Below are 27,192 nucleotides of genomic sequence, written 5' to 3'. Positions count from 1 at the left end.
TCAATTTACGTTACTTGCAAATGGGTGATTTTGTGTACTTTGTTTTGTTTCCTAGTCTATATTTAATTTATATTAATGCAGAAGGGTTATATGGACTCTGCATCTTCAGTAGTTACTAACAGGAGAGTTGAAATAGGTCTTCTTATCTTTGGTTTATGGGAGTAGAAGGCTGTCTTCCTTATGCAAAGTTCTTCTCAAGTAGAACCACATATCGGTTTCCTAGCTGAGATGTGGGTTGTGGTATTTCTAAAACTTTGTACTTTTTAAAAAAATTCCATTTTAATATAATTCTGGGTCCTCTCATGAGCTTCAAGTGATAACCTATAAAAGGTTTAAGTTGCGAAGTGTTAGGTAGTGCAGCACTTGCACTTGTTAGGCCTTGTTCTGAAGTAAAAAAGTTCATAGGTTTTCTAGCATTTGGGGGAAGCTGGATACTGCAGGAAAGTGGCCCAAGATATGGATGCACTACTTTGTAAAGTCTTACGAACAAAACCCCAAGGGGGATGTGAATTTTAGAGGTCAGTGTCACTAAGTATGTCATGTTGGGAGAGAATGGTGGGTTCTGGTCTGTGTGGTTAAAAGACCAACATTAGGCTTGCATTCAGAGGTAGGCCTGAGCCTTCGTTTGTGTGCTGACAACCATTCTTTCAAAGAAGAGTCTTCAAGGCTTGAGACTCAAGTGCTTCAAAGTAACCAGAAATAAATCATCAACATGAACTTTCCTGAAATACTGTATGTTTTAAGCAGGAGTTTTTACATGCTGCAGTGGCATGTATGTATGCTGTTCCCGTATGGAATGCTTTATTTCCAATGAATACCGGAAGGTTATCTTGGTATATGTGCCTTACAGTAGGTGTTTTCCAGACACTGAAGAAGGATGGCTTTTGTATGAAGTCTGGGCATAGGCAAACAAGCTAAAAGAAGAGTAAGGAACTAATATATAATAAATCACATTGATTTGTGACTAAACTTGTACTATTATCAGGATGAAGATCAAAAATATGTTTTAACAGTGTAAAATCCATCTAAATCTGACTTAGGTTTCTAATTCCAGAATGGCAGTGATGAAACCCCTTGGCCCAGCTGCTGAAATGAGGGAGGCAGATTTGGCCATTATTTTAGTCAGCAGAACTATATGCAAAAATGGATTTCTAAAAGCAATGAGCTTGTCATTTGGAGATCGTATCTGTATGAATATAGCAAAAGACCCATAGGTACTATCAGTCAGTTAAATAATGCTGTTACTTTTGTTTAAAGACTTGTGACAGAACTTATTTTTGAAGGGATAACACTTTATTACATGTGGCATAGTTTTACTGTAAGGAAGTAAAACCAATATAGTACTTTTATAACTATCATCAATAAAAGTAAAGATAGAAAGTCTGGAGAAAGTGGATTATGGACAAATGATGCCCAAATGCAATAATGAAAACAATTAAAGTGTTCAAGTTGTGAAAAGCATCAGTAGAACTGAGATTCCAGTTACAGCCTTCTAATCCATTTTTATCTTGAAACTTACAGCAAGATAATGACTGATGTGAAACAAACTGGAATTCTTTATGGATTTTTAGCTTGGAAAAAACCCTGAGAGCTACTGCTTTGCACAGCAGCTACAGCAGTGTTAGTATGTCCCTAGTATGAAGAAACTCTTATTACAGTGACCACACTAGTAATCTGAGCTTCTGGAATAGTGAAAAAAGACCTTTCTCCCCCACCCCACCCCCATCTAAAATTTGGGTTTGGAGCAGGAAAAGTTTTAGTCTCAGACCCTCCTTCAACCAGCTCTTCTATATATCATCAGTAGGTCTTTGCTGCAGAAAAAACATGTAATTTTGCAGCTTTGCCATGGGAGTAGTTTATGCTGTCAAAGTGGGAACCTCTACAGAGGTTTTTAAATTATAAACATGTACAAAGGAACTTGGTCTCCTTTTTATGTAAGTAAAGAGTACTCATGCAGATGTGAACGTATGCATGTATACAAGTGGTACAAGAAGGTGATGTTTAGACATGGTAGGATATCCAGCCCATATATATTTTTCATAATATATGCTGATCTACATTATATTCTTGTTTGAATTTATATTTCTGTGCCAATCAGAGAACACTGTATTTCAGATTATACTTTAGGCATTGTATTACACAGTGGCTGATAAAAAAATAGTGTGAAATGATGAGCTGTATAACAGAATTCCACAGATGCTTTTCTGAAATGCTTCCTCCCATCATGATGGTACATTAGGGTTAACGCTAAAACACCTAGTGACTTTTCCCTGGTATCTTTCTGTGCTAAGTTGTTACAGGAAAATGTCAGTTTCAGGATTGAATACTTAGCCTCATTACCTTCACCAGATTTCTGGTTTATAGCTTTCATGGGTGGTTATCTGTTATTAAACTGGATTAAAAAAATATGTATTTTCCTGTAGCAGCGGTGTGTCCCACTGACCTGAATCAAAACAGTGTTTTTGCTAAATTGCAGTATTAAAATCCAGTGTTCTTTTTGTAACCAGCAGTTTGAGCTGAGTTTGGTGGAGAACATGCCCTGCTACAGGGTAGCAAATGAGTGTCAGCTGCTTTGCAGCAATTGCTTATGTGTACAGGCTACATCTGTTGTGAGGCACAGTAATAGATAGCAAATGGTGCTTTTATATACAGAAGTAATTGTTTTCAGAACTAGCAATGATATTCTGTCTAAACCTACAGGATCACCTAAACCTACTTTTTCTTAGGATATTGTAGGCCGAGAATGCAAATTACTTAAATAATACTGAATTGCAGAAAGATAAAGAATACGTGATTGATGTCTTAGAAACTTAAAAGATGATATACATGTATCATTGAATGTATACTGGACAAAATGACTGGACAAAAGAAAAGCTATAGCAGATCATGTCAGATGTCCACCTAGCTGTTTCTGAGAGCGATCAGTAGCAGGTGCTTAGGGGAAGGATATAGGCGTGTAACAGTCGTGGGGTGCTACTTCCTCGACTGGTCTCCCAGACTCCAGCAATTTGTGGCTCAGGATCTTCTGGGAACCAGAAGTTGTCTTTTGGATTTAATAGCCCTTGATGGGATTTCCTGATCTTGAGATTATCCTTTGGGTTTTTTTAATACATGTACATTTTTAGTATCTGTGATGTCATATGCTGAAGTTTCAGGATTTTGTCACATTTCAGTACACCATGATTGCTTTTGAAGTGCGTTTTATTTTTTGAGGTGGTATGTCATCCTCCACACTTAAGATTCAATCTACTTAACTGATGAAGAAAATGCTTATTGAAAGGAAAGATATTCAAGAGTTTGGCTTATTTAGTTGGCTTGGAATTGGCAGTCAGAACCACAGTAGTAACAGAAACAAAAATTTAAAGTAGGAGACAGAATACTTGGGTATCTCTCTTGCAGGTGATTATTTAGCCTCAATGCTGCTTGTGTTCCAAACAGTGTTTCAAAGAAAACAGACTGCATTACCTAAAATGCATAATGAGAAGTGAAAGAAAAGCTGCACTTGTATCGAACTGTAAAGAAAGAGTGTATTTTTATTTCTAAACTAACCCTGGAAAAAGTACATAGTCACTTTTGATGTTGCCCTTTTGCTCAGCTTGGCTAAATATAGTTTTTGGGATCGATGGTAGTTAGTGTTGTTTCTAAAATGACTTGGTAACATAATTAATGATATACTACACTGAGTAAATCCTGGTTAGGCAGTCACTTTTTGCCACATTATGTGTGTCAGGAATGTTATGTCACAGATCTGTAAATGATAATCTTACCTTAAAGGTAAGACCTAATCTTCATGGTTTGTATGTAAAAATGCAACATGGTCAAAATTACCATGTTTATCTTCAAGCAGGATATTTTGAAAAACTTTCAAACTGATTATATATATAGATATGTATGTATAAAACATAATAAATGCTAGGTACTTAAGAAATTTCTGTGGTTCTTATTTCTGATGTTTCAGAATGATCTTAATGGAATAGCACATGCTTTTAAACTTTCCAAATAGTTAATATTGAAGTCTTGTTTGTGGCATATATATGAAGACACACAATTTTAGGTAAACATTACATGTGGAGAAGACAGAAAGCAGCAGCTCCTGTAATTCTAAAAAAAAAAAAATAAAAAAAAAAATTCTAAGTGGGCAAAACTCATTCCAACCATTTTCCTGCAACAAAAACAGGTGCTTGAAAAGGTGCTTGTGACACTTGTTCCTTGGTTTCACTGTGCAAAAAAAATGGAGCAGGGAGTGAAAAGCCTCTCCTACTAGGTATGCATTTCAACTGAGATTCTAGACCTTGGGGCTGTAAAAGCTAGCCTTCATATTGTTTAAATTATGCTGGAAACGAGATTAATTTTATATAGTTTTTGTGACATACCTGAAGATTCATTGTGGTGTTTAATTAAAGTGGGGCTTTTTTGAGTTTTTGATTAAAGGTCTTATTCATAATGTTCCAACTTCATGTAATTATTAGTGCTGTATCAAATTGGTATATAAGTAAGCATGATTTGATTAGAACGTTATCAGGGAAGAGGTTCTATGAAATTCAGATCTAATCTCCTCCACCCTGCTCGAACAGTGTCTTCACAAAAAGAAATTCTTGAATCATATCTAATCTCCTTATTTTTCTAGAAAGCAGATGAGCATGTTTTCAATGTCTTTGGCTTCAGTATAAAACAGTATAGGTTAAAGAATAATATTTATATATCTGAAAAAAATTGAATATTGTGGAAGTTAATGTTAACTCCCTATGCGAGACAAGTCAATGTTGGGGTTTTTTTGGTGGTGGTTGTATGTTGGGCAGCATCAGTCTTCTGTACACTCGTTTGGCTATGGTGCCAAGTACAAAGCCTTCAGTTGTGAAGGGATTACTTTGAAAGGAGACTTTCTTAACATGTAATGAAAGTCTTGCTGTGGTTTTCTTATTTGAAGTTATGTATTACAAATGCTTCAATTATTTCAGGCCTTTTAAAGTGAATGAATGCATTAATATAATTAAAGGAACAGTGTACTACATTACTTATACTTTGTTACATAGCCATGTGGTTATGGCAAAATGTAGACATTTATGTGGGTCTTTTTTTTTTTTTTTCTTGTTTTTGTGAGGAATGAATATGTATTTGAAAGCATGTTTTTCAGGTACCATTTGCTTCTCTTTCTTCCTTACCGTCTAAAAAGGTAAGGAAGATTCCTTTTGAATCAGAATTTGGTACAAGGGCAGAGCTTATCATATGTCTGAGATTCATGAAAATAAGCATGTTTTCCATTACTTTGTTTTCCATGGGTCTTTATCACATATTTGTTGTATATAAAGCTCGGTGATTCTTTTGACAGCTTCAGTTATTCTGCAAAAGTGTAGAGTACTCCTGTGTGTTCATGTTTACAGGCTGTACATCTGGCCCAGGCGAGTTTCCAGATTGAGGCCTTTGGCTCCAAATTCATCCTTGACCTCACATTGAATAAGTAAGTACAAAATTTGGGGTTTCTTTCTTTCTGGCTCTTACTGTCTTTAACTTACAGTGCAAGGTCAGGGCATGGGAAATCTCAAGATCTGTGAAAAAATATGCTGTTATCCAAGTTTAATACAAAATAACATTTAGCCTTTTTAAGCGAGGTAACTGTTACCCTTGCTGATGCGCGTTACATAAATACCTTTAAAATTTTATTGTTCATGATAAAATAAATGATGATAGAGAGATTCCAGTACCAGTAGTGCTTGAAAAGTGTGGATTTTCTTGTGCATTTTTTTACTTACTGATGAACTGTCACACAGATGTTGTTTTAGCTGCTCAAGTCAGTGTGTAGAAATATTGTAAATACTTGTATGAATGGCTCATCTTTAATGATGTAGAAAACATGCTATTATCACTATAATAATGGGTTCCCACCTCAACAGGAATTTCTAATGGTTTGCTCTACTGAAAGATGCAGCTACAGTCTGTTTACCAGTAAGGCTGACGATTTTACTTAATCATCAGGTCCAGAAGATCTGACTTGTAATACAGGTCAATGGTGGTTTAGTTGTTTGTATCATGTCTATTTATATCCCCAGTTGAAGATATGGAGCTATCTGTTTTTCTAAACATTTTAATGACGTTGTGGGTTTTTTTGCCACTAAAGGTTTACACTGAGGAAGTTCAAGAATAAGGTAGAAGTATAAAATCTGTACTAAATGCTGGACAGGTGAAATTTTCTACAGTATTGCTTAAAAGTACATTTGCCCCTTCTTCTGCCCTTGAGCCTTTCAGCGCACTTAAAGGAGAAACAAATTTACAGAAGCAATTGCATATTGGTTTAAAAAAACCTCTGTGTTCCTCTGGTCTTGAGGACCGTATGAGGTTTTATTTTGATTTGAACTGTTGTGTAATGAAAGTTTTGTTAGGGAGAAAAATGCAAGCTTATTAAATCTAAATTAAAGCAGGAAGCTATTGCTTTATAAAATTTGCTGAACTGATGTATTCATGTATTTTGCTGCTTGGCTATGAGTTATTAGATGTTTTGCTGTTAAGGTGAACCGGAAACATTTTCCTTCATCCATGCATGATTTTGAAGTCAGATTGCGCTTGCAGTTCCGTATTTTGAAATGGACACAAAACCTTGAGTGGCTGGCATAAGATAAGTTCATAGGAAGGCAGGGAATGGTGCAGACAATGGAGGGAGGAAGAAGGCTTGAAGATACTTGGGTGTTCTCTAGTCTCTGGAAGAACTATAGTGTAGGGCAGGACTATGTTGTTTTATGAGAGCTGGAGTGGGACTCATGCAGAGTAATTCCAGTGGAGTAATCATGATGTATTCATGAAGGGAATCTATGCCTAGTGGCCTCTAAGCTACAGGGAATTTCTCCTGTTGGTCTGCTTGCCATTGTTCCTGTTTGAACGTCAGCCAGTAGAGGGACTGAGCACACGTTCACAAGGTGGCACTATACGTAGGATATGGCTGGTTGCATAGACCATCACAGAGAAAAAAACATTGCCTTTACTGGCACCCCATATAAAAACAAACAGGACTTGGGTGAATAATATTACAAACAGCCTGATAAAGTTCTCCAGCTGATGAGCATTGGAAGTTTGCTAGTGAAAAACATGCACCAGCCTTCTCTGGATTCACAAGCATGCCCACGTTCACAGACTCAAATGTTAACACAGGCTTTAAGTTCATCAAACATTCATGTCTAGGCCTCAAGTCTCTTACTTGGTCACTAGCTTAGACCTTAGTCTTTCCAGATACAGGTCTCCTCATAGTTGTTGACTGACTCTGAAGCTTGTTTGCGTATCGGACCTGCGCAGAATAGAGAGCAAAGTCCCATAGAAAACATTACAAGTAGGACTCAATAAAAACAGGTCAGACTGTAGAGATCAGGTGCAGGGCTGGACCAAGCAAACATACTAACTTGCAACTTACACAAATGACTCCTTTTTATGCCACTTCCTCTCCATTTTCCCGCATTTGCTGTGTCCTCATTCACCTTCCCCACTTTTGGCACTTCCCCTGAACAACCAATAAAAATGTTTGCACATTTGCACAAGCCCGTGCAGGCATGCTGTAATAAGTTTGTTCTTTCCCAGGAGACACATGATGACATTGTTTACCACTTCTTATCTGTTCAAAAGTTCTGGTTGAACCTCTTCAAGGCCATGCGTGAGTGGCTCCTTCTGTGGCCTGTCAGTCAGTGACCTAACAGAGATAATTAACAAAGACCAGAACTCTTAGCTTCTGTTCATTAGGGTTTGTGTGTTCTGCTTATGGTTGCTTTTCCTGTCCTAGTCTCTTATGCTGAATGTCTGTTAGCCAACAATTACAAACCTGACAGCCTTACGTTCCTCATATCTCTTGGTTAACGCTCTTGGTACAAAAATGAAAGATTATAAGGTACTCTGGGGTAACGATTAATCCTATTTGAAAAGTTAGACTTTAGCTATAATTGTCTGCTCAAACTTGATAAATTCCCTATGCAATAAGCAATGTGTAGCATTGTCTTAAAACCCAATTTATATAAAAATCCTTTAAAAGTGTTCATTAACTTAAGTAAATTCGTTTTTTGTCCTCAAACAATACTGTCAATTCATTTGTTGTAATTGTTTAATACATTACATTAGTATTTGAGTAATGAATGATCCTAGTATATCTGAAAAATTTCTTATTTTTTCATTTATATATTACATACATAAAAAGATGTCTGTGAGGTGCTGACAAATTACTTGCTAATGATCTCTTTTCCACCAACATGTAAAATTGCTGTTCTTCTGTTGTGTTGCAGAAACACGTGTTTCTGCAGGTAACTTATGTCTTGTTTAAATCTAGCGGTCTCTATGTTCTAGTGTAGTACTAAAACACATTAGAGAGCAATACTACCAAAAGCAGTGAATTAAAAAAGTCTACTTGCTGAGTTTTTTTTAGTGATGAGGGAAGCTGGGTGTATTGTCTGGCAGTTTTCAGCTGATGATTTAGCACCAGTCTCTAAATAAAGGAGTCTCCTCCAGCACTGGAGGCTGGGGCCATGTAGAGCCTTCCCCCATGGGGACTGTGGTGGCTGAGGCACATACAAGGAATGGGAAGTTAGGTACCTGAGCTGGACAGAAACATAAGGTAAAAACTGAAGGCAAAAAATTCTCTCCTTCCTACTGAAAACTTTCCTCAAAATCTCAGATTTTAGGGGAAGCAGGGCCAGGGGGAGGAAATCACTAGACCCAGCTTGTATGTTTCTGCTTTCTTTTCCCTATAGAAGTCCAGCTTTCCAGGAAAATCCATTTCCAGCGAAATGGATTTTCTGTTCATTGAAGAGATCATATAAAAAATATGTTATATTTGGCATGAACTGAGAAAAAAACAAAACAAAAAGCCTGCCACACTTGATTGTAACATGACTTAAATATTAGAGACGTTAACATATGATGAGTATTGTGAAAAGTCAGTCTCATGTGCAGTGTTACAGTCAACATGTAACAGCCAATTTTGATTTTTATTCATCAGTTTAAAGCTTGTAATTGTTGTGTACTCCTTGTAGTGTATGTTTCTTAGGGCTGAATTTAACCTGAGAATAGTCCCAGAGGAGATTACATCATTAGCATAATTTAAAAACCAGTAGGGCAGTAACTGGACTACTTGAGAATCTATTTGATTTTTGGTTTTTCTGAAAAATCTTTAATGGAGATGAGAAAACTAGTTACAGTTTTCCAGAAGGAAACGTTAAATATTTATAACATTTTCTTAAATAAAAGCTTAAACATTTAGGGTACTGAACAGATCCTATAATATACATAAGCTGTGTAAATTAACTGTGATAATGTTACTCTGGCAAGATTTAACTCTAGTCTGCCTTTTAAAATTTGTTACAGATGAGATGCAAAGAACTCAGTGTTAGGATTTTACAAGAATGCATGTGTACTCCTGTAAGTGCAGTCTTGAGTGTCTCAGCTGTAGGTAACAGAACTTTACTGCCTCCTTTGTCACTCCCAGAACCGGAGGCAACCTATTAAATTATCATTTATATCAGTAGGTGTTTCACATATAAAAAGACTTAGACATAGATACTAAAACATCTCCATATTTTTCAAGACTTCTTAAGGCATGGGAAAAAGCTTTCTTTTGTTGTTTTAAAAATTATAAAAACATGATGGTATGAAGAAGCTTCCTTCTCAGTTAGTGTGTTCAGCTGTAAATTAAAGCACTCATTATAAGCAGTTATTCTGTTTTATCTTAGTATTTTGTTTCTGTAATTTTAAGTGTTTAGTACAAGTCTCTTCAAGGGTTCTTTTCTATGCTTTCACTAAGGTTATGATAAAAATATGTATTCTATAGTATTATGTATGCATGCACTTCTGTATGTTCACTAATGTGCACTGTAGTATTTTACTCATTCACTCTTCCAGGAGTACGGTAGGAGGCAGCACCAATCCTGCCACCGATCAAGGGCTTGTACTCTGAGCTCAATGTCTCAAATACTTCTTTTTCAGCAGTATTTCCAGCTCCTTGTCATCTGCTTCTTTCATTCCTCCTATAACTTTACAGATCAGTCTTTGTAATATTTTTTCTTCTCTTCTGATCTCATTTTTCTTATCTCATCTCCTTCTCTTTAGGAAATGTTTCTAAAATAAAAAGTGTGTATATATGTCTGTTTCTATATATAGGGGAGAACTTACAACTGTAGCTACAGAAATCAATGTTGCAGTCCCTGACTTTCAAGCATTCAAGTTTTGGATTTCCCTGTAGTAATTAAGTAATATCCCTGTGCCTGCTGTGCAATGCATGGATAAAGTTGTATTCTACAGAATGGCTATCAATAAAATCATTGACAGCAAAGCTTATTTCAACAAGACTATAAGAAACTCGGTGTAAGCTGATTTGTTTGAAATTCCAATTTTCTTTTTTTTTTTTTTCTGATGTAGGATCTTTTGGGATGTATGTTCCTACATGGGATCTGGGAGGCATCTTAAAGAATTTGTCTAAAAAAAACCCCCACACCCCAACAACCAAAAAAAAAACCCCAAACTAAAAGAACTCAACATACCCCACCCCCAAACAAAACAAAAAACCCCACCCCAAAACCAACCAAGTGAAAAAAACCCCACAACCAAAAACCTGAGAGGACATGCTGTTTGTCTTTTGAAATGCAGAGGCATTGGTGTTGTGAACATGAGCCCTCTTGTCAAACTTCTTGCTTATGGAGTGAAAAGGCTATTCTGTGCCCTCCTGATCCTGGATTTAATTGTGGGTCTCACACCCATCTCAACAGGGTTTTGAATGCCTGTCAGCTGAGATGTGAACACAGCCGTTGGTTTGGTGAATTGTTAGGGTCAGCAAGCTCATGGCAAGGTAAATACACATCTGAGGCAATATGACAATGCTATAAAATTCTGTGTGGCAGGATGAAGGTGTTTATTCCTTCTCCCATGTAACAATGACAGGTATCAAATACAAGAGTTTTGAAAGGAGATGCTTCTCACAGAAAAAAATTAAAATGCAAATCTTGTCACAGGATACTGCACATTAAATTATTTACAAGAGTTAAAGGATTGGAAGAATTTACAGAAATCTACTGGGGATGTTGAAAACAACTATACTAACTGGCACAAATGAAATGTGACACTAATGAAATCCTGGTGTCACAGATCACTGGGTGCTGAGAAAACTCCCTCAAAAATAGCTGCATGTGTGTATTTGCTGTCAAACATGCAAAGCAGTTGTCTGACTTGATGCATCCTTTCTTAGGTTATGTTCTTACTCTTTCCTCACATGTAATCACTGTGATGTGTCAGTGGTGAAGAACTGTTATCTTTCTAATCTAGTAGATTTTTTAGTCTTTCTGAGACTGTCCAGTCTTCTCAATAGTGAGGTCTTTATGCTGAAGTGAATTACTAGGTTCTCAGATTCTGGTATAGTTGGGCTGAAATCTTTGCATGTGGAGCTAGAATAAAGCCTGTATATACTTCACATGTAATTAAGTTTATCAGACTAGCTCCTAAGAGCCTATGTCACTGAGCTTAACTTGATTCAATGACAGAGCTAGAGTCATGCAATATAGTTCAACATGGAAGCATGGATTAAGGGAACAAAAATCAACTCTTAGTTTGCTGGAGTACCAAAATGTATTTCTGATTCTGCTGTAGTTAATCTAGTCCGAAAGTGCTCAAGTCAGCTCTCTATAAGTATAAATAAATTTATGTCACTAGTTTTAGTATTAGAAGTAAAATGTAACAAAAAACCCCCACATCCTCATCTCATTGGATTTTTCCTTGGTAGTAAGAGTTGGTTTAAATTAACATTAGACACAAAGTATCAGACCATGCCCAACATTTAGTGAATTCTTTAAGAGGAGAAGAAACCCAAGTTTCTTTTGTGTGTAAAACAGCTTGCTTTAAATGAAGGAATCTTTGGCAAATACTGGTTACCACTGATTGAGACCATTCTGGCAAAGACAGATGGCAGCCCTCAACCTTGCACTACAGGTTAATAAAATTTTTACTGATAATTCAAAACTACCTGTTTTTCAAGCTGGTGGTGGAAGAAAGGGATCAATTAAAATGCAACACTGAATGAACTTGAAAAGTTGTTTAAATGAAATCTTTATTTTGTCGATTGCTTTTGTGGGAAAGTTCTATCAGCAAGTTATTATGGAGGTATTTCCCATGACACAGTACTTGTATCTTCTGTAATATCATCTTGTTATTCACTTCTTCATATCCTTTTATATAGCACACATAGTATCCTCTTCATTGCTATGGTAAAGGTAAATACGGCGGAAACTGAGCAACATAATGTTCTTAATATTCAAGCTCCTACTTTTAAAATGCTTGCTGAAGTAGGCATTAAAATAGAACACGCTCTGTTCTCATATGGAGGGCGTCAGGACATAATGAGAGAAAGGATCATGAAGAATTTGTCTGAACTCCCTTAAACTGACTCAGTGCTTCTTGCACTGAGGGAGGCAGACAGGTCCAGAAAACAATCAGGAGTATTTCCTGCACCATTCTATATGACTTCAGAACACACTTTCCTGTCAGTCTTTTTTGGACTTTTCCCCATTTGAGGACCTCTTAAAAAAATACTTAAAGTATCACCTAGGTAATTTCAGTTTAGTAAATTTGTTGTCAGGTCATCCTTTTCTCTATCCAAAAGACAAACCAAACAAAACCAAACGACAAGAGCAAGACTATGCAAGAAGTGATTTTTAAAGAAGTGTACTGTTCACTGTTAAAGAGTCATTATGGTATTAACAGCAGAAGTGAGTGTGGACCTTCTTTGATTCCATAGTTATGAGAAAGTTTACCTGCACACCTGGATCATCAGTTGTTTCTCTTAATTGCTTGTAATTGTAAACACAGATGCTTGATCCCCGTACCACATTTTGATTTTTAAGCTCCTTCAAGGTAGTAAGTAGTGAAACCTTGCTGTGTTTTAAAAAATAACAATGAATATTTGCAGTATATTTATTCATTGGAGACACTCTTGTCAGAGTAGCTTCAAAGACAACAATCAAGTAAAGACTACTCAAAATACATACTGGAAACATAATAGTAAATTCCTGTAAGAAAAGTTGCTTCAACAAAGCTGGTGGTTATAATTGAAACTGGTAATAGAAACAAGGCTACAAATGGCCATTTCATTAGGTGACAGTGTCTTGATGATCAAAGAGAATGCTGTAACATGGTTTCAATTTGTTTTTCACATCTTTATGTGCTACTAAACTATATCTGTCAAATGGACAGAAGCATCTGATGTGTGTTCAGTTAAGTAATTCAGCTAAACTAGGTTGCTCAGACACTGGTACATACTGTACTTGAATAATTTCAGAATACTTAAAAAGATATTGCTTGGGAGTAGGTTAGTATAAAGATTATTTTGCATGCAAGAAAGGTAATTCAGCTGTAGTCTGATTTCCTGCAGTCTGCGTACTAGATTCCTGGAAGCAAACTTGGTTACTTGAGGTAACTTTTTAGTCATCTCATAGCCTTTACCTACCCCAGTCAATGCTTTTCATCAGGATAGTTAGATGCCAGCTGAGGTAAGCCACTTTTCACACTGCAGCTCTCCTGCTAATGAAAACAGCAGCAGTGAAATATACGTGCCAGGGAAGTGGATGTGAGTTCTTCAGAAAGCATCTGCTGTTTGCTTTTAACAGCTGGCCTGTGTCTTCAAAGGCAACAGCTACTGGGAATGGCATATCCCTTTGCTGTTTATTAGCATCTCTCAATGTAACTCAGATAGGTAGTTGTTTTTATTCAGCTGTCCTGCATCACCAGCTCTCTTAAGACAAGCAAGGCAGGATGGGAGGAACTATAGAAAAGGACATGGCAGACTAAAAAAATTTTTTTCTCATGCATTCATTAAGAATGTTGCAATTTGATGTGTTCACTGTAAAGCATCATACTAATGTGTCACTAGCCTAAGTATGCTTTTGACTTAAGTGATCATGACTTACACAATTATTTCAATTAAAGCTTGCACTGTTTCTGGTGCTCATAGTATTGAGCAAAGCCAAATTTGCTGTACTGGATGCATTTCTGTTCAATCAAAATGTAAATGGACCAACTGAAAGGTGACAAAACACATTCCACTGTAGATGAGGTACAAATGTATTTTCTGAAATTCAGAGCTGCCCTTCAGAGGTAAATTTAGACATTCTGTAAACGATAATGAAGGAATAATAGTTATTTTGTGATGTGGAGACCCATTATGCATGAGTTCAGTATCTCATTCCTTCTTGTACTTCTGCATGAGCTCTGTGTATTCTGGGCCTTTGTTTTTGATGCCGCTTGCATAAAGGTTCCCATCACACCTACTGGTGAAATTACAGTGCTCTTCTGTGTATGTCTTTCGTGTTAGAAAAATATGAGTTCTTTTCATTTTTTTTTCTTTTCTAAATAACTTCTCCTGTCTTTTGTCAGATTTGTCAGCATTAATAACAGGTAAAAGTTGTGGTAGGGAAAATTTGCAGTAGCAGCTTTATGCTTATTTTTACAGCTGTTGTTATTCCTGGAGCTTTAGCAAAATACAGAACAAACTCCTTTACTCAAATTCTATGATTTTTCTTTGTGGCAGTATTCAAATATTTTTTTCAATCCTAGACTACTCTCTGCAATGTCACACTTAAATACTAACCATTTATAAGTTATGGATGTGTTTGTACTGATGTTGCTACAAATACAGAGAACAGGACTGAGACTAGCTTTGTTACAGAAGCGACTGGTTGTGTGTACTGGCAGAGCTGTGCTGGAAATGCCTGTAAACATACTGTCCCCCTCCCGTTCTCCCCTATTCCCCTGAATAAGGTCATAGTTGTCTCAGATCAGCTATTTCTAAAAGACTTGAGAGATTTCTGGATGATTGGAAATAAGGTCTTCTTTAAGATGTTTGCTAGGGTAGACAGATACTTGAGATAAGAGTAAGTGATACAAGGTACAGAATCTGGGTACCTAACCAAGGTAGAGGCATACAGTTTAAGGAGAAGCTGGCTGATTTTTTTTCAATGGGAAGTTCAAAATTCTTGCTACCCTGTGGGAAATGTCAAGAGGAAAATACCCTTGCAGTACCTTGGTGATTGTGTGACCAGCGTAACATAATAATGATGAGAAAGTAATGTTAAATATCTTGTTACAGTGTAGCATGAAAATGGATTTGTGAAAGAGAGTAGTCTTACAATAGATTTTCTACTCCAACTTCTAGGTGGTAGATACTGTGTTACTTTTGGCAAAAGGGTGGTTCACAAATTACAGGTGCATTTTGTTTATGGCATACGTTTGAACAGTATGTCATGAATAGTACGCCTCAGTTTTCTCTGGCTATAATTTGTTTACTATGGAGAATTTCATCATTGTGCCTTATATTCAGCAGATCTCACAGGGCAGTAGCATTGGAAAGTCAGCAATGAAAAAAATGTAGAGACTGCTGGAAAAGCCACTGTGCTGCATCCTTGCTTTATGCTTGTAACGCATATATAGGAGTATTCCATCATAAGCATGCCATGTTAGATATTGTGTGGGACACTGTATTTACTACTTGAATCAGAAATCCCTTTGCAGCTGGAAGTAATGAGAAGCTGAAGAACGGCAAAGGTTGCAAAAGGTGAAGTAAAGAAATTTTGATCAGCCCTTATGTCACATGAAATGGGATAAATCTAGGAGATGAATGCAGTAATTAAACTACAGTTATTTGTGTGTCAGTAGACACAGTTGGAAGTCACCTACTATAAGTCTTACAAGATACCAAAAGCACTAGATAGCACTGATAGCAGTTTTGAGATCAGTCGCGTAAGGTTGCTAGAGGGGTGTGGGATTGTGAGCTTGACTTGGAAATGGGCGGATAAATCCTGATACTGGAATTGGTCTGAGGAAATCAAATGGTCACTGTGAATTCAAGCGGTTACCTCTAGTCTTGTCTATATTAACCTGTTAAGTACTGAAGACGACAGTGCTTATGCTTCATAATAACTATGAAAAATGCAAAGAAGAAAAGGACATTATTAACACTCTAAAGTTTAATTGCTTTGTATACGTAATCCTTTTCAGAAGCTTCAAACCTTGCCACATTGAAGAAGTGGATGTTTGCGTTGTAGTCAAGTGCTTACACTATTTATAAAGTGTTTGTATTCTCTTGCATAAAATTTGTAGGTTACTATGATACAAATAGAGAAAGTTAATTGATTTTTTGCAACTAGATTTATTTTTAAATCTGCACTTTAAAAATATATCTATTAAATATTGCTATCAAAATGAAGTTTAAGACAAGTGATGAGACTTAAGTAATTATTTATGGCTCTTTGTGTTGGTTTTGCAGGCACAGGGTGCCCATAACATGGTCCCTTGGTTCCATGAAAAAGTACTTTTTAAGAGAACTACTGGTAACTGACTTCTGCAGAACCTTCTCTGATAAATGTCGTGTCTAATAAATGTGGCATGAAGAATTGATTTTATAAGCCAGTAGTCCTATAGTTAGAAGTGTTATCAGGATTGCTAATAGCCTAATCTGAGTTGAAATATCCATTATCATAAGTTGTTGCTAGTTGTGAATTCCCATCAGAGCTATTTTGTTAGACCAGGCTTCCATAATGATGATGGTTTTTATTCATAGCAACAGTATTTTTGTTTTGATATATGTACCACTATCAGACTCTTTAATGATTTTTTTTTTTTTTTTTTAAATTTGGAAGGGTGCACACTCTTAGAGGCTTGAAAAATGCTGAGAATTCTGGACCACATTAAGTAAAATGCTTATCTTGTGTATATGGTGGGGCCAGTTAACATATTTAATTGCTTTGCTCTCCCTGGGCCGCTGTGCTGCAGGCCTGATTATAACGGGCTGAGAGGTGAATGGGGCATTGATGTTATCCCAGCATATATACAGGCTAGCTAATCTTATTAAAAAAAAAAAAGAAATTTGAACTGTAAATTATACAGTATGGGAAATTTTTATGCTTCACAAATTTGTCTTGTCAGAGTTAGGATAAAAATAAGAATCTGAGAAGAAAAAGCAAAAGGAAGAAAAAGAATATTGGGGAGGCTGGGGGTGTTGTTTTTTTTTAAAGAATATTACTTTTTTGTAAAAAAACCCGGAGTATTTGCAGTTGTGAAAGTGAGGTACAGGTAAAGTATGTGTTTTTGTCTTCAGAACAATTGTGTATCTATTTGTTCAACCTTATGCTCTGTTTAACTTTTAGATAAACTACAGAACTTACTTAAAAACAATAATGAACTAAATATACATTTCGTCAGTACCAGTTACTGGAAGAAAACTAAGTCCTAAAGCCATGGGATTTTTTTTGCATATTTAAAAGGCTGATACTGTAAAGTTAAAATACAGGGGATTAGATTGCAGAATGAAATTCCCCCTTCTGTGACACACTCTGATTTCCAGTGCCTCAATAAATAGTTTAATGGATGGAAGCTGCTTGATTTCTTTTAAACTAATTTACAAGGAAAGAAAAAATGGTTTGAAAATTCTAACAAAAAACCCTGAAGCCATCTATAGCAACAGAAAGAATATTCAGATTTTTCTCATCTTGATTTTTCCTTTCTTTGATAGTGACCTGTTATCTTCCAATTATGTGGAGATTCACTATGAAGATGGAAAACAGAAGTTTTCTAAGGTACTGTGCCCCTAAAATTTGTCAGAATGGTCTTTATGAAGGAATAATGCCAATAAAATGTTAAAAAAATGGAAAAAAGTTTTGCAAGACTTAAAACCACCAGAAGCCTTTTTCCGTGCATACAAGCTAACTGATTTAATCTTGGAAGAATACCTCAGTAATGCAAGAAGAATTGTACAGGAAAGGAAAGCTGTGTGTCAGGGTGGGGGGTAGGCAGTGGTAGGTGGTGTTGGTAGTGAGGATGATCCAGATACTGCCAGAACAATTGCATCTTGTAAAATGTAGGGGGTGGAGGGGTTGAAGTCATCATCATTATAGTCTTCATTAATTATTTACATGTCCTTAGCACGAAGAGCAAGGGAAAGGGATAATGGTAATGTAAGACATTTGAACAAAACAAAAAGAACTTGCAGTGACTTTTCTTTGTAAGAATTATACAGTTGTGAAACAGAAAATGAAAGACTTAACTCCAGAGGTTAATGTTTCAGTTATTACAAAACCAGCATATTCCTTGACATCCAATCAAATTTATTTGTCAAACTAGTTCCCAAATGGCATTTAGTGCCATAGGCTATTGATCCCAAGACAAAGAGATTAAAGTTATGCAAGATAGTTCAGCCCTAAGGGAACCAGATTAGTCTGTTTGTTTGTTGTAATAACAAAATGAGGACTGGTGGGTTCCTAGGAAGGTTATAAACTATGTTTTCAGGAATGACTTCTTTAATATTTGGTATGAATGCTGGAGTATTTGTTGTGAGCTTATTACATGTGAAATACATCTCTACTTAGAGTGAAGGGAAGCAAGCATTCAAGTTGCATTTATGCCTTTAGCAAGTCAGGACTGTTTGTCCAATTATTAGAAGTCTAGTTCATTATTTCACCCTTGTTATAGAGAATCACAAATAAAACAATATACTGCAGATGAGGGCAAAATTAAACAATTACATTGCAATACAATGATTGCAATATGCTGTTCTGTTTTTTTCCACTGAAAATAGAAAAATAGTTTCATGTAACATACTAAGAAAGTTGTTTCATTAAGACTCAGTACTCTGCAAAATAGGCAAAAATGCTAAATGATGCAAGAAAACAATTCCCTCTGGCATTTAGACAAGCTCATGCAATTGTCAGCTGCAGCACTAGCATACAGCACTGCGGTTGCTGAATCATGAATCTGACTGGAAAATTATATTAGAATTTTAGACTCAGCAAATGGGACTACCTTTGTGAGCTGCAGTAATTTGATACAAACTTCCTAGGGGATGTTTTTGGAACTGATTTCTTTAGAAACAATAATAGAGCTCCTGAGGTCACATTAATCTGTAAAAGGCCTCATTGTAAGTTCAGAAAAAATACACCATTTGTGTAGGAAATCAAATAAGGACTGTATCGTGGTCTTTTGCAGTATCTTACAACCCTTTTTAGACCTATGTAAGTAAAAGATCGTTTTGTTTCCTGATGTGGATGTAAAGAAGTGAGATCTTGATGAAAAGTATTTTCTAGAAAGGGCTAGTTTATTACTAGAGTGAAAACACTGAAGAACAAGCAGCAATTTCTTTACTTGGATGACTCTCTTTTGCAAAAAATTTTTGGAAAGCTACTTGTGTGAGAAAGTTAATCATGATTTAGTTGTTAAAAATTGGTGTATGCATTCTCACTGATGGAAAGCTAAGTATGTAGTGATTATTTTCTGTGTAGTACTTTGATTTAATTATGCACAACAGTCTGTTAGGAATTTGATTAAGTATTAAATAAGATTAAGTAAGATGCAAAATGCAAGTAATGCTGTGCATACTTAAAGAGTACTTGCGAATTTGGTACTTCCTTGACTTCTAATAATTGCAGAAGGAATGCATGCAATATGCTTGTTGGTATTCAGATGACACGACACCAGAATTAAGAATATTTTGATGATCAATGATAGGTTTTTCAAACAGTGTGTGAGAGAGCCAACCATACTTAAGGGTTTTTAGTATAACTTTAGTTTAGCTGGGGTTATTGTTGGTAGACATTAAAGACCAACTACTTAAATGAGGTAAATCAGTATCATTCAGTTTTCCTCATTTTAGCTTCACTGACCTATAGCAGCAGAATTTCTGGTGTTGAACAGCTTCTAAATTCACTAGTCCTTTTCTTTAGAAAAGCCAAAGTAATGCTTCTTTGTTTCTTTCTAAACATTCATAGCTTGAACAGTCTGTTAATGTTGCTCTTGATGCTTTGTTTCTGTTCATAGGATATACACATACCGCTCTTGTTTACTCAGTTGAAACATTCCTATGAAGCCAGTTTATTTTACTCTTAGTCATGATAAGTAGTTCTGTAAGCTTCTAACAGGCAAATTAATTTATTCCTCAGCCATTTGTGAAGTTTTAGGGATTAGTAATTCTGCTATCCAGCAATAAGGATAGAATTAGTTTCTATATCAGAATAGAGATAAAGGATTTAATATTTGCCATGTGGCTGCCAGTAGTATGAAATGCTAAAAATATACTAAAGATTTTAGATTTTTATACATATTTAGCTATTTAAAATCACATAATACAAAAATCTTGATAGTCCAGTAGAACTCTACTTTGATTACATGGAGAAATTAAATCACACAAATGTATTACATAGAAGAGAATTACAACATACAGAGAAAAACAACAAACTGTGAAACTACAGACAGTAAAAAAATGAAGATTTAAAAAGATCTTAACAAAATTATTGTAACACTAGCAATTCTTGTATGTGAGTAGATAGATGATGCTTTGATAAAACAGTTATCGCTGCATTTCTCATGTGAATCATTTGTTTATTGTAGTCTGCTGTTAAGTAAGACCTCCTGCTAGAATTTCCTAGCCTCTGGGGTACAGTATCATGCTCCCTCTTTCTGACCTCATAAATCTTTGTGTTTTCTACAAAATGACACTGCTTTAGCTTGATTCATGTAGGGTGCTCTGACGCAAAGTAGCCAGTAGCTTTGGAGACAGAGCACACTTTTAGAAGATGAGGAGATGTAAGTTGACTCTCCTCAAGGTGATGGGGAAAATTGTTCGGCAGTTGGGAAACCTGGGATGAGTGCTGTAGTTATTAGCCAGAGAGGAACATTGACATGTAAGGGTCAATAGTTTGAAAAGAAAGCCACTGCAACTCTTATTTTGTGAGGATCCATCTTGTCACTGTCTTACTTGTGTTCTGAGCACACTTTAAATTGTCTGCCCACTTTAAGGAGGGCTTAGATAGGAGCTAGTTGATTCAGGAGAGGAGAGCTCAATTTAGGTCATCCTATGATGCGAACCAGGCAGGTCCAGTGAACCTGCACTTTTAATTCAGAGGAGGATGTGTAGCATTCACTAGAGTTTAGCTGGCATCAGACCAAGTTTTTTCTGGATTAGAACATTAATATTTTAAGTTCTTCTCTGTGGTATTTTGGTCTCCTGCTCTGTGCTGTCCCCCCTCCCATGTATTACACATGTTGTAGTTTCCCTTACGTTCTTTTGGAGAAGTGAAAGACTATACAGAGCTTTATTGCACACCCATTTGGTAGCACATTTTGCAGCAATTCTATTCAGCCTAATCCTTGCATCAGTTGACTGTTTGAATCTTGCATTGCAGCATTCAGCAGTGTCTCCCTTATTTTATATCATAAGGCCCTTTGAGAACTGAGGGTTTGGATTGCAGTTTTGGATGTAGTTTGCTTAATTTGGGGGTTTTATTTAAGTCTAAAATTTAAACACACTTGTAGGTAATTAAAATGTTACTATTTTTTAAATAAAAGGCAGGACCTTGTCTAAAACATGATTTCCAACTTACTTAGAGAAACACAAAAATCATGCCTTTTTTGAATGATTTGGATTTTGCATCTATTTGGAATTTTATGCAGTTAACAAGAGTTGACTTGTAGTATAGTATAAATGCAACTGTATGCTTCAGTGTTGCTGCACTGGATTCACTTTCTGGCTCATTCATCATTAGTGATACCGGTACCTATAGTCTAATGATGTAACATTTTAATTGATGAATTTTTACTAAGACAAAACTGGTGAATCCAGTTCTAAGTCAAATGCATGCCAGGTGATTGATGAACACTGACAGTATCACTTGTAATTTTAACAGACCTGGAAGGCTTCAAGAAATGATTTGATGCTCATGTAACATACATTGCATAATATTTTTACAGAATTGGTTTGCAACAAAGAAATGCACTTAACAAATGATCAAGAATGCTGTGACTTCAACAAAAGAATAACCCATGTTATGGCTTGAAGACTTATAAATAGCCTTCACTGGGCACAGTTCTTGTCTTCCAAGCAACTAGGTCTGGTCATTGGTATTTACTTTAGCAGTCACTGGTTTCTCTGAAATTTTACCTAATGTGTTAGATCTTTTTTTTTTCCTTCATTTTAAGCAACAGACATTAAATCAGTGTAATTTTATGTGTGTGATTGTTTTAAAAATTATTAGGGTGGAGAGCATTGTTACTACCATGGAAATATCAGAGGTGTCAAGGATTCCAAAGCTGCTCTTTCAACTTGTAATGGACTTCAGTAAGTGCACATTCTCATTTTTCAAACAAGGCTATTCACTAATGAATACTCTTCAGTATTATCTCTTAATATGTGAGGGACTGAAATTCTACAGGCCTAAAGATTTTTCATGTTTTGAAATGCCATTAGTAGGTATACCAGACTGCTAGCATTTGTTTTTAGTATCACTGAGATTAAAATCTTTTGATGCTTCCTCATGAAACCTTTGCATGTGGTAAGTGCAAATAAATCTTTCACCATGGGACTTATTATGGTAAAAGTTAAGCAAGAATTGTACTTCAGCAGTTTGCATACTCGGTATTCATGTATGATTCTGTCAGCCAATAGACAAATTGATCTGTTACATTGTACAAGGGAAAAATGTAAGAAATTAGTCCTTATTAGGATTAGTTGCTGTTAAGTGCAACTCAGCTGTTGGTTATATTCTGCATGCTAATGTCTTCCCCTTTCCAAGGTCAAATCTTTACCCTTTGGTGCCTTTACGTTCAGTGTTAGTTCATTAAAATGCACCTGATCTCTTAGAAAAAAATTCTTAGCTTTAGCCTAATGCAGTAATGTGAACATATATGGAATGTATTTTAATATTGATCAGGTTTTCAGCCCCAAGTTTGGTTTTAACTTGTCAAAAATCCTATCCTGGAGTGAAATTAATTGCCATGTAATCCTAAATATCACTTCTTTTTCTCCATGTTCTAGTGGCATGTTTGAAGATAGTACTTATTTGTACTTGATAGAACCGATGGATCTGACCCACAGTGAAGTAAGTTTATTTTTACGTAATTTATTTGGTTTGGGAAAGAGAGTGCTCAAGGAATAGCAAATGAAAGTGTTAGAATAATCAATAAATGAATGACCTCTCTTATACATTCATATGAAAAACAAAAGTATTTTAAAACACTTGACTGGAATTTATGTAAGGCAACAATTATATAAGTATGAACTACCTAAGATTTTTCTCTGCTTCTCTTTAATCTTTCTTTTCCTAGTTACTGTTGATCATTTAGATGTTAAAAGTAGACTAATAAGACTGTTTCCATAGCAAATGGTTATGGACTATCAAAAAGTGTTTATCAATTCACTCTAGTACTTGAACTAAAGGATTTATAATTCATAGAAGGGATCTCTGGAATTCATTTATTCATCCATCTCTACATAGTTGGATCAGATTGCTCTTGACCTGCCATGTTTCCACAAAGAGCTTAATGAAGTAGATTATTATATCTGGATGTCTTAAACTTCATATCTGTTAAGTCAGTGGTCATATCTGTTAAGTCAGTGGTCACTGTATAGCTTAAATGATTCTGATCCAGCGTATTCAGATATATGACTATGCTGGATCAGCATGCAGGACTGCATTTACAGAAATGTCTTGATAATTGGAGTACAAAAATAATAATATATTAAGTATTGTTATTGTAATACAGCTGTTCCTAAAACTTTAGTTATTAATAGAACTGACTCGATTTCATAGACAGTAAAACCAGGTAAATTTCTACCTCTTGCATTGATTGGAGTAATTTTCAGTGAAATGACTGCAACGTCAAAACAGAGAATTCTTAAGGTTTGTACCCCGCTTGGTCTGTAGGATGTATTTCTGATGCTCTATAACAGCTCTCAAGCTTGTCTCATTCTGGTACTTCCCAGTATATGACAAGTAATGTAATGCTGCAGAACTGATACATTTTAGTGACTATAAAGCTAACTTACAGTCCAAAGAAAGTTCTGGAAAATCTTTCTACTCCTGATACTTTAAAAGAAACTGGATCAACATTCAGAGGAATCAGTATCATTTGGATAGTCAGTTACTGTCCTGTAAATTAAACTGTAGAGACGCAGGAAAATAGTACATCCAGAAAGATTTCTCAGTCTCCTCAGGACCAATATTGCATGCCATGTGTTAAGCTATATAATGCATTTTGACATAGCAGATATTAATAAAGGTTGTAAGGCTGAACACTGACAGCACAGATACAGTACATCCATGGATATTATATTTATACAATAATATCCATATAGTAGGCAGAGGAGAACTTAACTTTTTCTGCTTGGGTGGACAAAGGAAACCAGGATCTCCATGTGATGTTTCAGTAAAACTTGGAAGTAGAACAAAAGTTCTAGTTATTAAAGTGAGATACCATCTGCCAGCTCTGCAAAGGATTCACATGGAGTTCTAAATGGTAAGACAGAGAAGATGAAATTTTTTCCAAACTCACTGAAGATCAAAATAATACAGGTACAGAGAGCTTCAGAGGCTCATTTTTTGATTGTACTATATGAGATAAATATCTTGGACACAGCCTTCAACACGTAGTTTGTTTGTTATAAATCTTAAATGGTGATTAACCGTAGTAGATACTGTATTAAAATCCCTCCACACCCCCCAAAAAAAAACCTCTCAGCAAAAATATGCAGTATTTTCTTTCAGTGCGTTATGTATTTCTTATGGTAGTTACAGAACAGTAGCATCCGACCCTTTGAAAAGAGTTGCTTGTTTTGGCAGGCTCTGCAGAGGAGGTGTTACAGAAAAAAAAAGATAGTTGTTTTCTAGAACAGATACCAAAATGTAGTAATTTGGGGCATGTCAGACTTCTAAAGAATATATGCATTAAAAGTCTTCTCCTTTTTAAGTGTTGTATACACCAGTAAAACTGGGTGAAATAATCCTCTTAAAGATAGCATGTTGATTAGTTTCTTGCATTTTGCTGCAATTAGAAAGATAGATCTTTGTCATAAATAGTAATAGTTGCTTTTCGTCTGGGGGAGGAAGATTTCAACTATATACATACTTTCTCATTTGATTTATTGCATTCAGTTGTCTGTGTCCTCTGACACTAAGGCTTTTAAGACATCTGTGATACTTCAGTTTTGTAGGCTAGTAAATGCGCTGAAGCAGAGAGGCTCCGTGATTTGCTCAGGATTGCAGGTAGATTGCTTCAAATTAGTGCTATGCCAAATTGGTACTATGGTTGCTTGCATTTTATGGAAAAAATAATATAAATTATAAGTACTGAAAGAAGTGCCTCACTTTTCACTTGGCCTTATTAATTAGAAGAAAATGTCAAATTTTTTTCTTATCAGGAAAGTAAAAGTAGGCCACATATCATCCAAAGAACTTATGAAACACAAGCCTCCAAGCAGTTGCAGGACCTTGGTATGTTTTTGCTTATGTTATGAGTTTTTCAATATTGGAAATAATTGTATCTATAACTTGAAAAAATTGAAAATCAGGCTAGCAATCTATATAAAATTACTGATTATTTAGAAAAACTTGAAAAATAGATACTAACCTGACTTTTTTCACAATTATTGCGATGGAATTTAGTTGTCAAAAAGCAGCTGAAAGATTTCCTCCATGAAGAGTTGTATTTTGCTTTCTGCTGCAAATAATTTAATCAGTGATATTAATGCTATGGAGGACACAAGATGGAAGAAAACATATATTCTAAGCTGAAGTTACAATCTCTTTACCTCCCCTTGCATGCTTTATTTTTAACTTCAGATTTCTAAATTACTTTAGTTTTGATATATTTTACATTTTGTGGATTTTAAAAAATGAACTTTTTGATAGCAAAGGCTCTTCTAATTGTGGTGATCTTAATCTACTTTTGGTTTGGACAGTGTATGTAAGCAGTTTAAAATAATGCCATGAAATTCTTAAATTGTAATTTGTACAGACACCGAATCTAGTTCTGAATGGCCCTTTCTGTCTGAACTACAGTGGCTGAGGAGAAAGAGAAGAAAGAGAGCAGTGAGTAGAAGTGTGACCTTGAGTTAAGACCATATTTAAACCCAAACCCACTAATTTCCAGATTTTTTAATGTTCAGAGAATGTAGGCTTTGGAAAACAAATACTTTTGGAGCGTAATGCCACATAATAAAATTATCAAATGATAAAACAAGAAGATTATTCTTTAAAAATAGAATATTTGGAGAAAAATGAATAAACTTTCTAAATTGACAGCAATACTGTACATCAATTGAATAAAACTTTAATAGTGAAAATGAGTTCAGAATTTTAATTTTTGAGTCCACTTGAGGATAAAGAATAATTCTGAATGAAGTCTTGCTATTTTGTAGATATCTGACTTTATTTCATTTGGCTTGTTAAGTTGCATGATTAAAAATCCAAATGAGGACACCCAGAACTGGGTTTTTGAGAGAACAGAAGTGGACAGTCCTCATGATCTGCACATGCATATGTGTCAGTTCAAGAAATAATTGAGGTAAAGATTAATCTGTATTTCTTTACAGAGTTGTACAGTCCACAGCATATTGTTTGAGAGTGCATCTATTTTTAGTAACTTCCTTCCTCATTATATCTTTGATTAATAGTACAGTAGACCAAATGGTTTTAGTGTTGATTTTTCTCCTTTATGAAAATAAGAGAGGAGGAGGGAGGTAGTGGTGGCTTCTGCGCTGAACCAAAAAGAACATTAAACATTCTTAATGATGTGATTCAGATTCTCAGCTAGTGTTTGTTATAACTCACTAAGTTACTGGAGTTGTCATTGTTTACCCTAGTTGAATGTCTGACCCAGTTTTTACAGGTTTACACACCCTATGTAATATTTATGGGTAATCTTATTAAATCAGCTCAGTTATTTTTGAAAATCACATCTTCATGACTTCTCAGAGAATTTCTTTAATCCATCAGGTATCTCGTGGTATTTTTGAAGAAATGAAGTATCTGGAGCTCATGATAGTCAATGACCATAAAATGGTAAGTGTATCAACTCAGGTAATCTTCCTTTAGATTATAATTTGTAGGTTGATGTACAGCACTGTGCTGCTTCAGCTACTTTTGGGTCAAATATTTTATTTAGCAGCAGCTGCTAACATTTGGACTGTAAGACACAGTATAGGCCATAATACCTAATAATGCTTAATGTTACCTAAGATTTTTCTACAGCAATTATATATTCAAAATATGTCTGAAACACTTTAGTATCATATGGATAATTGAATATGCCTGTAACCAGCAAAGTAAAGCAACAAAACGTTTATGTCCAGAACAAACGCTATAAACTTTTTAAAATTACATCCTAGCCTTAAAGTAATAAAGAGGTCAGAGCTTGTTACTTTGAGTT

At 35.5% G+C, this 27,192-nt stretch overlaps 1 protein-coding gene across 10 annotated transcripts in view; it reads left to right on the top strand.

The window, feature by feature from the left end:
* ADAM23 (ADAM metallopeptidase domain 23) overlaps window positions 1-27,192 on the top strand; it is a 75,751-nt gene that overhangs the window by 5,866 nt on the left and 42,693 nt on the right. For all 10 annotated transcript variants that reach the window (XM_055812645.1, XM_055812644.1, XM_055812647.1 and 7 more), the window contains exons 3-9: window positions 5,382-5,458; window positions 17,513-17,576; window positions 22,023-22,105; window positions 22,802-22,865; window positions 25,184-25,256; window positions 25,780-25,853; window positions 26,760-26,825. In XM_055812645.1, coding sequence (XP_055668620.1) covers window positions 5,382-5,458; window positions 17,513-17,576; window positions 22,023-22,105; window positions 22,802-22,865; window positions 25,184-25,256; window positions 25,780-25,853; window positions 26,760-26,825 — 501 coding nt within the window. The remainder of the gene's footprint in view (window positions 1-5,381; window positions 5,459-17,512; window positions 17,577-22,022; window positions 22,106-22,801; window positions 22,866-25,183; window positions 25,257-25,779; window positions 25,854-26,759; window positions 26,826-27,192) is intronic.

Source organism: Falco peregrinus, chromosome 8 (assembly GCF_023634155.1).
Source record: "Falco peregrinus isolate bFalPer1 chromosome 8, bFalPer1.pri, whole genome shotgun sequence".
NCBI classification, from domain to species: domain Eukaryota; kingdom Metazoa; phylum Chordata; class Aves; order Falconiformes; family Falconidae; genus Falco; species Falco peregrinus.
This window is presented reverse-complemented; position numbering and strand designations above follow the sequence as displayed.